The 16673-nt window shown below is 38.6% G+C and overlaps 1 protein-coding gene across 1 annotated transcript in view; it reads left to right on the top strand.

The window, feature by feature from the left end:
* Positions 1-16319, top strand: part of LOC109465984 (neuroblastoma-amplified sequence-like) — a 39002-nt gene extending 22683 nt beyond the window's left edge. Inside the window, exons 37-63 of the mRNA XM_019763492.1 lie at positions 122-234; positions 558-637; positions 890-985; positions 1408-1529; positions 2064-2151; positions 2885-3091; positions 3912-4041; positions 4525-4601; positions 4979-5143; positions 5598-5727; positions 6042-6108; positions 6471-6581; positions 6989-7142; positions 7567-7660; positions 8094-8212; positions 8607-8705; positions 9169-9282; positions 10379-10473; positions 10930-11029; positions 11348-11404; positions 11659-11882; positions 12339-12447; positions 13086-13312; positions 13721-13868; positions 13991-14122; positions 14531-14616; positions 14986-16319. Coding sequence (XP_019619051.1) covers positions 122-234; positions 558-637; positions 890-985; positions 1408-1529; positions 2064-2151; positions 2885-3091; positions 3912-4041; positions 4525-4601; positions 4979-5143; positions 5598-5727; positions 6042-6108; positions 6471-6581; positions 6989-7142; positions 7567-7660; positions 8094-8212; positions 8607-8705; positions 9169-9282; positions 10379-10473; positions 10930-11029; positions 11348-11404; positions 11659-11882; positions 12339-12447; positions 13086-13312; positions 13721-13868; positions 13991-14122; positions 14531-14616; positions 14986-15169 — 3328 coding nt within the window. The 3' untranslated portion in view covers positions 15170-16319. The remainder of the gene's footprint in view (positions 1-121; positions 235-557; positions 638-889; positions 986-1407; positions 1530-2063; positions 2152-2884; positions 3092-3911; positions 4042-4524; positions 4602-4978; positions 5144-5597; positions 5728-6041; positions 6109-6470; positions 6582-6988; positions 7143-7566; positions 7661-8093; positions 8213-8606; positions 8706-9168; positions 9283-10378; positions 10474-10929; positions 11030-11347; positions 11405-11658; positions 11883-12338; positions 12448-13085; positions 13313-13720; positions 13869-13990; positions 14123-14530; positions 14617-14985) is intronic.
* Positions 16320-16673: the final 354 nt, after the last annotated feature.

The raw sequence follows: 16673 nt of genomic DNA, 5'->3' as shown, positions 1-16673 counted from the left end.
TTAAGTCTATAGTAAGTATACCCAGATTAAGCTGAAAAGGCAGTGATTTTCTGCATGCAAAGATGCATAGACTTGATCCATGTGAATTGGCCATTAAGGACATCTTGAATGGATTTTTCAGGAAATGTTTCCAGCTGATAGAAGATGTGCCAACTACTATCCAGCAGGAGTTGGACTTGCTGCAGGCTGTGCAACTGCTTGATGACTTCCATGTTGATATATTGCCACTGCAAGGTATTGGGATGGCTTTCTTGGTAGTATGAGAAGTAGTATACGGCTCTATTAGATCTGATCATTTTTTCACAAAGTAATTTTGTTTTCCTTACTTTTTCTGGTTCAGTGTTTTACAGTTATGTTGGTCTTCAAATTTTTGTGTAAAAGTTGTTAACACTTAATTTTTACTATAATAATGTTATGCCAGTTAGTATTAGTTTGCAGATGTCATGAAGCCTTAGATTGTACTGTACTATGAAATGTCAAAGTTATACAAATCAAATTAGAATGTTATAAGTTGCATACCACTGTGTAGCAGACAAAGTTGCCTTTTCCTCTTACAGTTCGTTTATGTGAGGACAAGCTGACTCTGATCTCAAAAGTTCTAGACAGTGACAATAACTCTTACAAGCAGTCTGGAAAGGTATGTTTGCTTGGTTTCGTTTTCTGATAATTATGATAAATACCAAATGTTGCAACTTATGAAACTTCTTGGTTCACTTGATTTTTGTATGCATGTAATGATCATGTACAACAATGTACATGTATGCTCATGAACTCCAGCATCTTTCGATAGAATCTAATGTTAACCTTTGTCTTATCTTATCTAGGTTATCCTGTTTTGTCTTGCTCTCTACTTTGTATCATTGTCATTTTTATCATTCTTTCTTTTTAGTTGTTGGAACTAGGAGATCTCCTGATGATTCATGCCAGAAATAAAGAAGAAAGAACCGGCAAGATTCTTACTCTGGCAGCAGAGACTGCACTCAAGGTATGCTTTATTATCCTTTAGCACACTAAATTAGCCATTTCTTTACTTGTTCTTGTTACAGGGTTAGGCAGGTTACAGGTTCAGTCTTAAAAAAAGTTTGAAGTTTTCAAGTCCTCCCTGCAACCATTAGCATAGTCGCGTATGGCGGTGCCCATCTCCGTTTCATACCCCTTTGGCCTCACAGCTGTGCAATCACTACAGCAGGGGGCTAGTCCACAGTGAATCAGATGTGTTTTAGCTTCTTTACTCTTTCTCAAAAAACAGTGCAATGGCCAAGTGGGTACACTGCTCGCCTTGTTTTCGGTAGGTCGTGAGTTCGATCCCTGTCCAAATCATGCCAAGGACTTTATAATGGTACATACTGCTTTCTCTGCTTAGCACTTCTTGGGATTAACCACATTGTTTGACATGATATTTCACAGAAAGCAGACTACTCCCACACCTGCAGGATGTGTCTGCAGCTGAAGGCCCTGGGTTATGCACCTGGCTGGCAGGTGTGTCAACAGCTGGCCACAGATAACAACTTCACAGACTACAGAGCAAGGTACTGTACATCATGAACTATTTATTAGTGGTCTAATGCTTGCAGCAAACGTATAGATTATACTCTTGCACTACATTATTACAAATGTTTCTATTGCAAATTTAAAATACCATGAACACCTCCTTTCCACACCTAAAGTAACATGTAGTTAGAGATTTATTCTCCATTATGTACTTTGCTGAATTTACAGTAACCAGATACTAGATGTTCTATTCTTTTAAATAATATGTAGTGCTACTTGTATTTTTTCTTACAACCAAAAACCAATCAAACTTAACAGCAGCTTTGAAATAGGACTTGTTCTCAACATAAGTTAGCATTATTCATTTTATGAAATTAATCTGTTTTATTGCTTTGTATGTTTTCTTTTTGTACAGACCTGAGTGTGATCTACTGGTAAAATAAATAAATAATATTGTAAATCAGAGTGTTTTGTTTTGTCAATATTGTAGTTGATTGATGATGATTGTATTCCTCAATAATTATTATATTATACATGACAAAGTTTCTTTATCCTTTTTGTTTGTAATACAGGATGGAGTTGTTATCCTTCTCTCTGACCCACTGTCAACCTGATCAACTCTCGTCTCTCCTCAAGGTTAGGAACCAGATCATGCTGCAGGTAAGACTCTCTTCTAAATTAACAGATTGATGTAACTTGTTTATGTCATTTTAGGTGCTGTACTATTCAATCATTGTGTGACAGGGCAGAACATCAAGCATAGGTGTAGACTATTTTCTCTTCCAACATTTTCTTCTTTTGCCTCTAGATGGTTGATCGGCTAAGATTGGGAGGTCACAGGCTTGATTTCTGGCTTTTCTGCTTAGATTCTACACGTAACGTTACATATGTATGTCCTTTGGAAAGGCACTTTACAAGACTTTCCTCCCTCCATCCAGTCATAAAATAGGTACCTGATTTCGGATGGAGAGGTAAAACACGGTGGAAGGAGAGGGATGGGCTTCAATACATGTACCATGTATTAGATGCAGTGGATTAACAGCCCACTGCCCCTACAGACTCAAAAGGGCTATGGGACCTTTACTTTGTTTTACCTTTGGTCATAGAAGAACTTTATTGCACGACAATTGCACATGGTACAATGTATGGCAAACTACATAAAGAGAGTAACAACAATAGAATAAGTGTGTTGAATAAGACCTAATGTCGAATAAAACCTAACATATCTATATCATAATCATTCAAATAATAAGGGATATCACAAGTCTAACAATCAAAGTGTAACAATCGAGTGGGCTAATCACAGGTTTCGGTATTTTTTCTAATAACAAAACGAAGTTTTGTTCAGAAGCAATCCTTTGGATATGCCTCCAAGCTTTTGATTCCATTACAGAACATGGTTTACAACAGTGAAGACCTGTCGGAAACAGAGCAGGAAACACCAGGCAGCCAGGAATGGATGGAGGCAATACAGCAGTGCCTGCAGCAACGAGCCAAACTGCTAGGGGGCGACGACACGCCCATTGCCTCAGCACCCATCCAGCATCAAAAAGTTCAGCCCTTCTATGCAACTGTCATTCCCAGTACAGAGGAAAACAAGGTAATTTTTGTTGGCAAAAGACTTTCTACTGCTACTTCCTTGGTACTGAATGATTATTACTGAAGCCCACAAATTATAGTGTGATAGTGTAGACATGTCCTTGGTACTGAATGATGACTACCAAAGCCCACAACTATTATGTGATAGTGTAGACCTGTCCTTGGTGCTGAATGATGACTACTAAAGCCTACAACTATGTGTGATAGTGTAGACCTGTCTTTGGCACTGAATGATTACTACTAAAGCCTACAACTGTAGTGTGATAGTGTAGACCTGTCTTTGGCACTGAATGATTACTACTAAAGCCTACAACTATGATGTGATAGTGTAGACCTGTCCTTGGCACTGAATGATTACTACTAAAGCCTACAACTGTAGTGTGATAGTGTAGACCTGTCTTTGGCACTGAATGATTACTACTAAAGCCTACAACTGTAGTGTGATAGTGTAGACCTGTCCTTGGTGCTGAATGATTACTACTAAAGCCTACAACTGTGGTGTGATAGTGTATTCCTGTCCTTGGTACTGAATGATGACTACTAAAGCCTACAACTATGGTGTGATAGTGTATACCTGTCCTTGGTGCTGAATGATTACTACTAAAGCCTACAACTATTGTGTGATAGTGTAGACCTGTCCTTGGTGCTGAATGATTACTACTAAAGCCTACAACTATGGTGTGATAGTGTAGACCTGTCCTTGGTGCTGAATGATTACTACTAAAGCCCACAATTACAGTATGAAGGTTTAGACCTGTCCTTAGTACTGAATGAATACTAGAATAATTATTTTTTGAATAATAATAATATGACCTCCACAGGAGGTGTTCTCTAGTTTCTACACAGCCCCTGAGAGATCGGCCACAAGAGAGCCGGAGTGGAGACTGTTCCGCTGCCTCGTCCTGTACCACATGGCAAACCTGCACACTCAGGCATCTGTGGACGTACAGGGTAGGTAGTGCCAATTTTTATCATATCAACATTTCAATTATCACATACATTTTGTACTTATAATGTTGCCTGAATGACATTGATATTTACAAAATTAGAATTAACACATATAAGCATTATGCATAACTGTACATCCCAGACATAACAATTACCATCATTATGATTATACAGTCTGATTAATATACATATAGAGTCAGATTGACTGATGTAGGAAGAAGTTCTGTCACAGGAGTCTTTTTGTTCTTGCTTGGAAATGGGGGGATAAAATATTACGAGATCATAATATACTAGTAGTTAGAATGAACAAGAGGCTGAAAAATCCTGACCACCCTATCCTAAAAAAAGACCAGTCTTCAACAAAATCTCAGGTTATCAAGTATAAAACTACAGAGTGGCCACTTAGTTCTCATTCTGTATTATGTATTATGTACGACTAGGCTTTAAGACTAAATAATATGTATTTTCATCACATATGTACCCCAGCCCCACTAGGTCTGGCTGTTGCTTCTGCTCAAGATGATATCACTGTGATGTTGGCACACTTACTTACTACACCAGAGGTAGGTATACCTGCTTCAGTCGAATATATTTTTTCATACTATCTTTATTTTTATAAATGAGTAGAAATGAGTACAGTCCTGTAGTCCTTTCAGATAGAATGTAAAGCTGGAGGTTCCATGTTTAAAAAGAGCCACACATTGAGCAGATCAAAATGATACCACACTTATCGAAAAGAGCATAGGGGTCCTTTTTGGTGTGAGTGGTTCAAACCTTACAATCCGGTCTTACACAGCTTGTACATATTGTACAAAACTGGTGCGTTATGCCTAATGGTGGCTTACCACTAATATGCAAAACAAACAAAACAAAATATGTTGTCCCAATGTTACTAATAATGGCACACATTCAAAAGGATCATCTCTTTATGTACCCATAGGTTGATACGGCTGAGCAGTGCCTGAAGCGTCTGCCCCAGTCTGCCATCACCCTACAGCTGGCTGCCTACTACTACTCTGTGTCCCTCTTCACCAGACTACACCCCACCATCACTGCTGACACTGTCAACCCCTGCTACCTCTACCCTCCTAGATGGTTAATCAAAGTAAGAACAAAATTAAATTTTAGTGATACATGTACTTTGTATAAGACCATGTAGATCAGGGCTCTAGCCAGCTCAAAGTTTTATTCCGTCAGCCCAAGTTCATGATTGGACCGTCGAGGAGAATGCTCGCAATCTATAGGAAAATCCCACATTTTGATAGGCAAATCGTGGGCTGAGAGTGATTTGATGCACATGTAGTGTAGCACAACAAGCTAATAGTATGATGTATTTTAGTAACTTTGTAAAAATGAATTAATGAATGAATGAATTAAAATTAACTTAAATTTAGCACTCATAATTTGTATCAATAAAGGTGCTGTTTTTCTGGTTTTCACTTTAGGGGTAATTCAAGAAGTAAGATATGAACAATTCGTTAGTTAAAACAGCTTAATTGTAACACTGTGTTTTGTTTTGTTTTGTTTTGTTTTGTTTTGTTTTGTTTTGTTTGTTGAAGGCTACACTGAAGGTGAACTCCGACCTGTGCTCCTCAGAAGAGTCTAAACTGTTTGTGGAGAGGGTTTCAGAGTGGATCAGCCTTCTGCAAGACTTCACACAGGTGTCCATGCTGAAAAACCTAGGAAAAGGTACCTGCTAGACAGAAAATCAATATTTGAACCCCAAATTGATGTATTACCAGCAAGTAACATGCCCTGCTACCCCATGCTAACAAGCCACTTGTGTATCTTCTTGAAGTCCCTGCCCCTGGGTAATGTGTGGAAGGTTACATGTGTGGACGGTTACATCACTCTCCTTTTGGACAAAAGCACACAGCAGGGCAGGTTACACTGATACACTCCAGACCTCTAGATAATAACATTACACTATGTTCTCGAATGCCATAATACAATACAATACTGTTAGTAACAGTTCATTTTCAATTTTTGTTCCCTATCTGAAGGGGTTGATGTTTCAAGGTTCTTATCTGATGAAGAGTACAAAAGAGAGACCATCCTGGGGCTGGCAATGTGAGTATGAAAGACTGATCAGATACAATTTTCATAAAAGTTACCCAAATACATGTGTTACCCCTGCAAATAGCTTCATAAGGGGTTCTTAGCTACATAACCAAAGAAAATATTTTTCTTTCAACTATTCAATGTGCTGATGTTTACAATTATGCATGTAATATTACCTATACTGATATTATTATGGAGTGGCTTGGAAAAGTTATTAAACATGCTGCTATTGATCTTGATTCAATGAAATTGCATGAAAGAAGTAAAATTACATGTAGAACATACTGTTATGTTTCACAGATGATTAATGCGATATTTACATTACAAATCCAGCAAGCAAAGCCCTAACCTTGTCATGTGTCTGTCTGTAGGACGTTGGACCTGTCTGTGTTAGAGGCAGCTGTCTCCATGGCAACCCAGTACAGAATCCCAGTGTGGGAGGTTCACATGGCCTACCTTGAGTTCCTCTTCACTGACAGCCAGTATGTCTTGTCTTTATTTCATTTTATAAATCTAAGGTTGATCATCTAAAGACTTGAAAACTTAAAAAGATACAAATGATAAGGAGCTTCACAATTCTCTCTGTCTACAAATCTTTTGTCTTGTTCATATCTATGTTAAGCTTTGCAGAAGGAAAACATACTGTTTTTGCACAGTTTCTTCTTCCATTCCAAATGCATGAGGTCAATGACCTGGATCATAGGTTTGCAGTGGTGGCAGGTGTAGCAGAAAGAAATTAGGCAAATTATTTGTTCACAATGATGATAACTGCATGGTAAAGAAGTGACTTCAAAAACCGCAAATATAAAAGTACTGCAAAAAAAATCGGAATTTACAGTATTTTTCATATCTTAGTGACAATATTGTTTTCGACAATTTGTTTCTTCAGATTGCCAGTGAAGAGTATTGAGGAGAAACTGTCAGAGACTGACACGCTGGCTGTGCTGGCGTCGTCCCCTGATGAGATGGCTCAGCAGATGGAGGGGAGTGTTTACCCCAGCCTGGCAGGCACGGACCACGCAGCCCTCCTGTACTACTACCAGGTATTTGTGATTTGATCTCTGATTTCAGTAAGTGTTCACCCTGTACATCTGCACTGTATTCTGTTTTACTTATTCCTTTTTTTGTGTTCAGTTTATGGTTGATTACTGCAAATCACGATTTGTTCACAGTACTTTTATATTCGTGGTTTTTACATTCACTTCTGTACTGCAAATTTAAATTAACATTACCGCCGACTTTCTTTTTTCTGCAACTGCCGCCGCCGCAAACAGATAGTTTTGCGAAATGTCCTTTTTTCTTAGACTATGTACTTTTGCTATTGCAAACATTAAGGGATTTCAAATTACAGTATGTTATCTCTGAACCCCCGATTTTCTCGTTTTATGTGCCATACATATTGTATCTCCAAATGGTGTTACGATACATTAATAGTGTCATTCATTTAATAATTCATTCATTCCCCAGGTGATGTCCGGTAGCGGCACATCCCTGGAACCCTGTGGGCTGAAGCCGTCTGTCCACGCCTCGCTACTCAGGAAGATTAAACCTGCTGCTCCTGGTACATGTTTAAACAGTCAAATAGCAATACTGAAGTCATAACTGTAATGTAACTGTCAGTATCAAATCAGCAAAACAATTATTTTCAGTACAATAGGTTTGCTTATTAATAGATGATAGCAGTTCTGTCAAAGAAAACAAACCTTTTGAAAAAACTTACAATATATGAATGCAATACTGAATTCATAACTATATTGTATCTCTCAGTATTAAATCAGTACTATATATTTTGACTTTTCGTACTGTACATGTACATGTAGGTTTGCTGACTAGACAAATTTAACTACAAACGTTACCATATATATCAGATTTTGCACAAAATGTTTCAAGAATGAATGCAATACCCCAGACCATCAAATAATGCCTGAAATATCTGAATATATCTCGAACTCTTGTAACTCTCATGTTTTGTGTGCTTCATTTTTTCTCTGCAGGTCTTGACTACAAACAACTGTTTGAAGGCACATCAGACCCCCTGGATGTGCTGAGGAGGGTTGTCACCAGCAGTAATGTGCATGTGCTTGCCAAGCTGGCCAATAAGATTCCAGCAAAGGTGTGTATCAGACCATTGTAATGTGATTTAGTAGTAATCATTCAGTACCAAGGACAGGTCTACACTATCACACTATAGTTCTGGCTTTAGTAGTAATCATTCAGCACCAAGGACAGGTCTACACTATCACACAATAGTTCTGGCTTTAGTGGTAATCATTCAGCACCAAGGACAGGTCTACACTATCACACAATAGTTCTGGCTTTAGTAGTAGTCATTCAGCACCAAGGACAGGTCTACACTATCACACCATAGTTGTGGGCTTTAGTAATGTGCTAATTTACAATGACAAAAAATTTTTTGTTGAAGAAAAGTTTTTTTTATATGGAAATTATGATTGTCATTGTTTCCTTAAGTGTTTAGTACTAAGAAAAATATGTTTTGTACTTCCCAGGAGGGAGGTTTTCTGGAGTCCTCTGAGGTGTATCGTACCTTCCTGCTTGCTTTCTTCTGGAATGAGGAAGCCCTGAACTCAGACTTGCTACAGGACAAGGTATATGCAATATACAGCAGCTCCATTTTCTTGCCATCCACAGCATATAGTGGAAATATTTACTTCATACATTTGGAACTAGTCTTTAGCCAAACTTTGGAGCTGTACATTTTTTGGTTGGTTTAGATAGATAGAGATAAATACAGACTGTATTGTACTTAGTACCGACCCGGCAGATGTAGTTTGGACTAGTATTGGAGATCTGCAGATAGAGCATAAATGATTAATATAATATACATGTACAGACAGGCTAGGTTTGCTGAGTAATATTTTGTTGAGTGCATCAAGATTACTTGAGCTTGAAAGTGATTTCACGTGATTCAAATGACACTTGAGATTCAGGGCCAACATCTAATATGCATGTACGTAGGTATGTTTCAAAAATGTGAAGTAGATCAACCAAGTAAATTTGCTATTTTTGATGGACCAACTCTAGTGCATTCCAACATGTGTTGTGTTGCAGGAGGAGTGTACAGAGAGGTTCTCTGCCTGTAGTGAATTCTTCCCCCGACTGCTGCCCTCTGACCTCCTGACCTTCACTGACAAGGTCGTGTTCCACTCACAAGCACCAGTCAAGGTCAGTAGAATATAATTAATTAAAGTAGGTTTTATTCGTTCATAAGGAAGTAACTCTTCTCTTGTATCACGTAGGAATGTACAAGTTCACTCCATCCAATAGATAAATTCCATTACATTTTAGAAGGAGCTAACCCTTACTACATACATTAGGCAAATGTATCAAAGAGTGTTTAGACCTTAGAACTAGAAGTACAAGTCAAATCATGTTGATTTATTCATACACTTGTGCTAAGTATAGTTTGTTTGTATCCATTTGATTATATGTATACATTAGTTGTAATAGTCAAGACCTTAAGCAGTGTTCGAAATACCTGTCTGCAGTCTGCAATCTGCAGATAGATTTTCAAGATTGCAGAAGAAAAATTTATACAATCTGCAATTTTGCAGAAGGAAAAATAGACTCCAGATTCAATAGTTTTCAATTTAGCAAACTAGCACTCTCAGGTCCCATCAAACACTTGAGCTCCTGTTCTGAAACAACAGGAGCTTCTTCAATAATTTGCATCATCCTCGTCTTCACTTGTCTATCTTTTGTTTCCTTTTTGACTTCCAAAAATTTGTCTTCACTAATTTGCATATCAGTCAATACTTTTTACTTATAAACCTGCAGTTCTCCTTCAGTCTCTTAGTGTCACTGATGAAAGTGTAGTAGTCTGACCGTTTTAGGTAGCACCAAAATTATATACAGCTACTTGAGTAACTTTTTTGTGTCTTTTATTAGTATGTTTTAGTAAATTTTTGCAGGAAGTGTTTCCAAATTGCAGAACAAAATTTTGACTCTTCTGCAATATTGCAGAGCACTGAAAAAAAGTATTTCAACCACTGTTAAGAAAGTCACCATACTTTTGTTGTGTCAATAAAGATTGTTATGATACAATGAAATAATATTACTATAACATACTACATTACTCCAATCAGTAGCATCAGTTCCTCTTTATTTTGTATTTATCTTTTAAAACTCAAACTGATAGGACAGTTACATGTGTGTATCCAGCAGAAAATAGGCCTGATACAGACAAAACATTCCAGTAAGGTGTTTTAGTGCTGTAGGCTAGACTGTGTTCCAGTGTACGCATCATTCTTCTGTCTTCCAGATGCATGTGGAAAGCCGTATTGGTATAATCAAGGATGTGCTCAACTTCACCAGCAAGTCTTCAAACAAGCAGAAAGATACAAAAAAACAAGACAGGTATGCCAAATGTCACATTCAATGTGACAAATACAGCTTAACTATAATAGGCAAAAAGTAGGACTTGGTGTATGTTAACCTTTAGCACACTTAAGTAGCCATTTGGCAGAATGAGTGATCATATTAATGTTTATGAGGGGACTAGCAGTTTTGTAAAATGAAAGAAATTGAGTCAAATTGTTTTCCCAATCCACCACAAAGTATAATACTATAGCAAACAATCAGCTCAATAATAAAGCTGCTACTCTCATGTAAGACAGATACACGTGTACCTCAAAAGTGGCAATTTTATTATTTTTATTGCTTATACCTTGAAACGAAGAAATGCCTACCTGCATACAAGAACGTACAATTCTTACAATTATTCTGCTGTTTATGGTGTACAATCATGTAATTATAGCCTAGTCAGCTCTTTGACATATGTTCTCTCTCACTCTTGTGTTGCTGTACCTACAGCACCACAATCACAGAAGTCACAGACTGGCTGGAGAAATCTCTGCAGCATCTGCAGACATTAACAGACAACGTCATTGTTGGTCTCCGGGAGAGTTCACAGGTCATTTTACTGTACTATACAGTCTGTGGATAGGATTTTTAAAAAATATTGTGCAGTTACAGAAATGTTGCATCTGCAATCTGACATGGAAACAGTTTGTGAAGATATAAACTTGCATAGTGTCATTATTATAATATGATTTAATATTAAAAATCATGCTCAAAGTACATGTTATCACAGAAGCAAGTGATGGTATAGGGAATTTTTTTTATACATTCTGAAAAAATTATTGAAATGGAACTCAACCTGATCAAGTGCAGTTTGTTACTCCTTATTTTTTTAATGAGTAATAAGTGACCAAGATTTTTTTTCTTACAGAGCAAGGAAAGAAGTTATGCTATGGTCTACGATCTCAGCCAAGGACAAGCAGACAAGGTATATAAGACTCTTACAATCATTTTTTTTTTCATCCTATCCCATGGTGTAGAAGCATTTCGCATGATTAAGTAGGGAATACTATGACAAGTCATAGTGTCTTGGTAGGGCCTAAAAAGGTAACATCAAAAGTCAACTTACAGTCTGAACATTTCACTTATTCTACAAACTTAGTTTTCCAATAAACTTAGGTCTGACCCTCCATCCTATTTTTATTTTGCTGATATAATTCCATGATGTTTTCCCTCCTGCAGATAAGAGCCCTTGTGGTAAAAATGTCGATAGATGGCACCCCTCTAGACACAGTGGACAGGGTCCTCAGGCTGGCCGGGGTCCAGGGCTTTACTGTTGACCACGCAGCCAAGCAGGCTCTCAGGGAGATACTAAACCACATCAGGGAGGGGGGGACAGCTGACCAGGACTCAACCTCACAACTGGTGACATTCTTGACTAATGTACGGGACTGTACACAGAGTGGGTAAGTTTGAAGGTGTTGTTCTTTGTAGTACTATTAATCATGTTTTTTTGTGGTACTTTTATATTCATGGTTTTTGTGGTCACTTCTGTGCTGCAAACTTATCAAATAATTTGCCAACTTTCTTTTTGCTGCACCTGCCGCCACCATGAGCATATAGTTCTGCAAACATGTCCATATTTCTTAGACTGTGAACTTTTGCTACCACAAACATAAAGTGATTTAGTAGTGTTACAGTAAGGATGCTGTCTAAAGCATCATTGAGTCTATCTCCCATCCCCCCCACCCCAACTTTCTGACCCAGATAGCCTATTTGATCTGGCAGAAAAATATGCCAGTCATGAGCAGAGATGTAGACTTGTGATGTTTTGAAGTACATCCTTTCTGCAACACCACTCAGAATCTCAACAGAGGTGACAGGTTCAGTAGTTCATATGTTTGTTTGCTTCATCTCCACAGAGAAGACATTATGTCAGTAAAGGAACTGTTGCCACTGGTTCACGACTTCTGTGCAGACATGTCAGTCAGCAGTGACAAACAGCTTAACGTGGTCAAACTGGTACAACAGGTATGTTTGGTTTGGTAGCTTTCTCTGCAGCTTCGATAGTCATTAAGCATCAAGGACAGGTCTACACTATCACACCAAAGCTGTGGGCTTTAGTAGTAATCATTCAGCACCAAGGACTGGTCTACACTATCACACCACAGTTATGGGCATTAGTAGTAATCATTCAGTACAAAGAACAGGTCTACACTATCACACCATAGTTGTAGGCTTTAGTAGTAACCATTCAGTACCAAGGACAGGTCTACACTATCACACCATAGTTGTAGGCTTTAGTAGTAATCATTCAGTACCAAGGACAGGTCTACACTATCACACCATAGTTGTAGGCTTTAGTAGTAATCATTCAGTACCAAGGACAGGTCTACACTATCACACCACAGTTATGGGCATTAGTAGTAATCATTCAGTACAAAGAACAGGTCTACACTATCACACCATAGTTGTGGGCTTTGTTATGATATGGAAAGTTTAGAATTAAATCTACTTATGCCAGAGTGTGAGCTTGAATTTACAGCAGAAATTGCAATGACAGAAATTTTTTTACAGTTTAAAGTAAAGCATGCATACCCAGTAAGATGACAGATATTATGAAAGATAAAATGTGTACTACTGACAGTTCCTCTGCCCCCTCCCCACAGCACCTTGATGTAGAGGTAGAAGACAAAGAGATGCTGCTGTTCTGTCACACTAACGCCATGGCAACACAGAACTGGGGTCTGCAGATCCAGCGACAGGACATGGCTGACGACTCGGCAAGACAAACTCTGTACCTGACCCTGCTGGGCAAAAGCAGCTCAGTGGAGCAGTTCCAGGCCCTGGTGACAGTACTGTGTATGTGGCCTACACTGCCATCCAGCTCCGCAAGGTCTGTTATTCCATCCCAGAAAAAACTTCTAAATTTGTTTCCTTTTATTTTCTTGTAATATTCCAACAAGACAAGGTGACGGCACACAATTTTTATGCCGCCACCAATGCAGAGACAATAGACATTAGACAAAAATGAATACTCATTTTCTAGCTTAACTAAGTGAGGAAAGCCAGACCTCTTGATTCTGAGCCGAGCACGCCCCGGTTTCCTTTTAGTAGGCTTCACTTTTAGTTATGACTATGGTAACATGTGGAAAATATAATGTAATTTTTATATCATTGTGATGAGAAGGAACTAATAATTGATAAATAAACATATTTTTGCATATCCTTCATTGCTGGCAGTAACCAAAGTGATTTGTCAAAATGAAGTTCTCTCACTATATCCCACTCATGTCATTTCTAGTGAGCCAGAACACAACAGCTGGGTACAGGTGCTGTCAGCACGGATCCGCTGCTGTTCCCAGGGAGACCAGCAGGATGCTGACCTGGAGAAGGATATCTGCAGTCTGATCAGCACATTGGACAGCTCAGGACAGCTGTTCAACAAAGAGGTATACACTTACTCACATGTACTCGCAATACTTTTTCTATGAGTGAAAATAACTATGTGGTGTTGGTGAAGCCATAAAAATAATATCTCACTACATTCAAAACTGTGTCACCACATCCCCAGTGTACAGAACACCTGGTGGAATTGTTGGTGGGAGTGGACAGAACAGCTGCTGCTGCTAAGGTCGCCCTGCTGTCCCCTTACGAACAGCTGTACCCGGGTGCTGTTGCACTGCTGACCAAGTCTTACTCACAGGTCAGTAATCACTTGCATGTTTTGCTGTTGTATCTGAATTTTACAGCTTTGTCCTTAAGAAACAAGTGTGTTTGATCATAAAAGCATGGCTCACCTTTTGAAAGTTTTCTCAAATCTAGACCCTTCGGACTATTACTGTTTGTGGAAAGGTAGTGTAGTTCAGTTTTATTGTCCTGCCTCCTGGCATTGAAATGATATCACGGGGCACAAGTCATGTTACCCTGCCCTCCTCTGTAATGCTTGCACAACTGTGTGACCAAAGGGCTATAGAAAGGGAGATGGTCACTGCCCTATACACTGAAAGTGTGGGAAGAACTAATAGTATCTTTCAGGCAAGTTATGAATTTTCGTTCGAGGCAGAAACTGTACAGTTTGACAAATCAAGGTAGTTTGCTTTCTTTCCTACAGGATGAGGCTTCTGTTGACAAAGAGGCTCTAGACTTACTCCTGCTCCGACACCTAGCTGCACAAGTGGTAGAGACTCCACTTTATAGGTATGATATGGGCAGAACCTTCCATTCACTCCCATCTTTCGTTCTTCACTCACTCTTCTGAATGTCTCCCATTCCGTCCTCACAATTTAAGTTGATTTGACTTGTCTAAAATGTAGAATTGCCTGGAAGGTGTAACATGTATTTACTTAGCCTCACAAACTTTAAAGGAGACACCCTATGGAGTTGGGTTAAATTATGTAGCAGAGTTGGAGAGGATGCTCTCTATACATATGGGTATTTGAGTAATAATAAACAGAGCAGTAGCTCAGTTCGTTGGGCTAGACCATGTTAAGGTAAACATTACACATTTGCTTTGCAATTGTTATCTTTCTGTCAATTTTGTTTCATCTTCTTTTTCCTCAACACTAGGAGTTTGCAAGACCACGTACTAGAGCGCGGCGTGGCGGACACGATACGGGAAACGGCGCAACAGCTGGCAGCAGCGGGGTATTCCGCCGAGGCAGGAAGTCTGACGACGTCTTCTCAAATGTCTCATCCAACCTTACAGGTCCTGGACACAGCTTTACATTATGTACAGCAACTATGGAAATAACACTGTCATTCTAGTGTGTTGATGAAAAAGACTAAAGTACTGTAAATCAAGAAATAATTGCTGTGGGTTTATGTTTGCGGTTTCTTAGCTCTCACTGCAAACTTATCACACCACAAACATGTCTTACAACTGAAGTCTGTACTACTGCACTGTTTCAAACTTAAGCAATGCAAAGGCCTCCAACTACAAACATAAAACAATTTACTGTACTTTATGTCAAGTGTTTGTAATGATGGAATATCATATCATTGTAGGTAGGATGTTACATTTGGATGTGACTGTTTAAATTTTACTATAGATGAATTTGAATGTGAAGAGTTAATTTCGTGAGTATGTTAATGTTGCTATTGGCAGCACTCTATATTGCTGCCTTTTGATTCTGTTATATGAATGATGACTGCACAGAGTATTCTTCTCAATTCAAATATGGAATAAATTATTTGTGCCAAGAAAAAATGTACATTGTATACCAGGTGCTATATATAAACTGAAGTGTCTGCACTCTGGATTTTAATGTATCTGTGAATAAAGTAAATGAATACACTTACAGGACAATGTAATTACAGAAATATGATGGCACCACTTGGTGAAAGCACTTGTACAGCAGGAATGAGTAAAGTTTGAAAACTGTAAACCCCATACACCACAGTCTAATAAAAATATATGGCACTAGGAGTACTGCACTTGTATAATATGCAATATTTACATATAGAGCCTCATCATGAGTGCAGTGCAGTTACTACTATTGATATCAAAATGTTGCTTATAAATTACATGCATTGTTTGAATGGTGTTTTATTGTTTCAGTACCGTTACATGTATGTATATCATTACTTCGCCTAAGTCTCTCTTTCCCCCTTGTAATGCTTGAATGTTATCATGTACATTCAGCTGTACATTTCACAAAATGAAAACGTTAGTGTGGGCATTACACATTTAGCTGCAACGTTATATATACATGTATATAACATAGATGAATACACGTGCTAAATCATACATCCACCAATCCCCTACACCATTATTATCCACCCATACATGTACCTAGTCTAATTGTCATCTTTTTTTCCGATCACTTACGTTGCAGGATTGGTTGGCGAATGGTCTATGCGTTGTACAGCATTCAGCTGTCTTATGGCGGCAAAGTTTCCGTTGGTCCTTGTCGACTGTCAGTTTTGCCATACTGTCTGCGAAAATTATCGCATAATAAATGTGGCAGGGGCCTAACTGGGAAAGTGTTAGAAGAAGCAGATTGTCAACCTGCTTGGTAAGAATGAAGCATTTCTTGCCTGAAGAATTAGAGTCGGCTGTTGCTTCCTTCCTCTCCATCCGATGCTACTGTGAATCACAATTTTTTCACGGTACTTTTGTGTTTTCGCGGTCACTTCTGTACCGCGAACTTATTATTACCGTGATCATATAATTCGCCGACTTGCTTTTCTTTGCACGTGTCCTCACCACGAAAATATAGTTCCGCGAACATTTTTTCCTCTCAGACCGCGAGCAT

This window comes from Branchiostoma belcheri, unplaced genomic scaffold, assembly GCF_001625305.1.
Source record: "Branchiostoma belcheri isolate BF01 breed outbred unplaced genomic scaffold, Haploidv18h27 scaffold16, whole genome shotgun sequence".
In the NCBI taxonomy this organism is placed as follows: Eukaryota; Metazoa; Chordata; class Leptocardii; order Amphioxiformes; family Branchiostomatidae; genus Branchiostoma; species Branchiostoma belcheri.
This window is presented reverse-complemented; position numbering and strand designations above follow the sequence as displayed.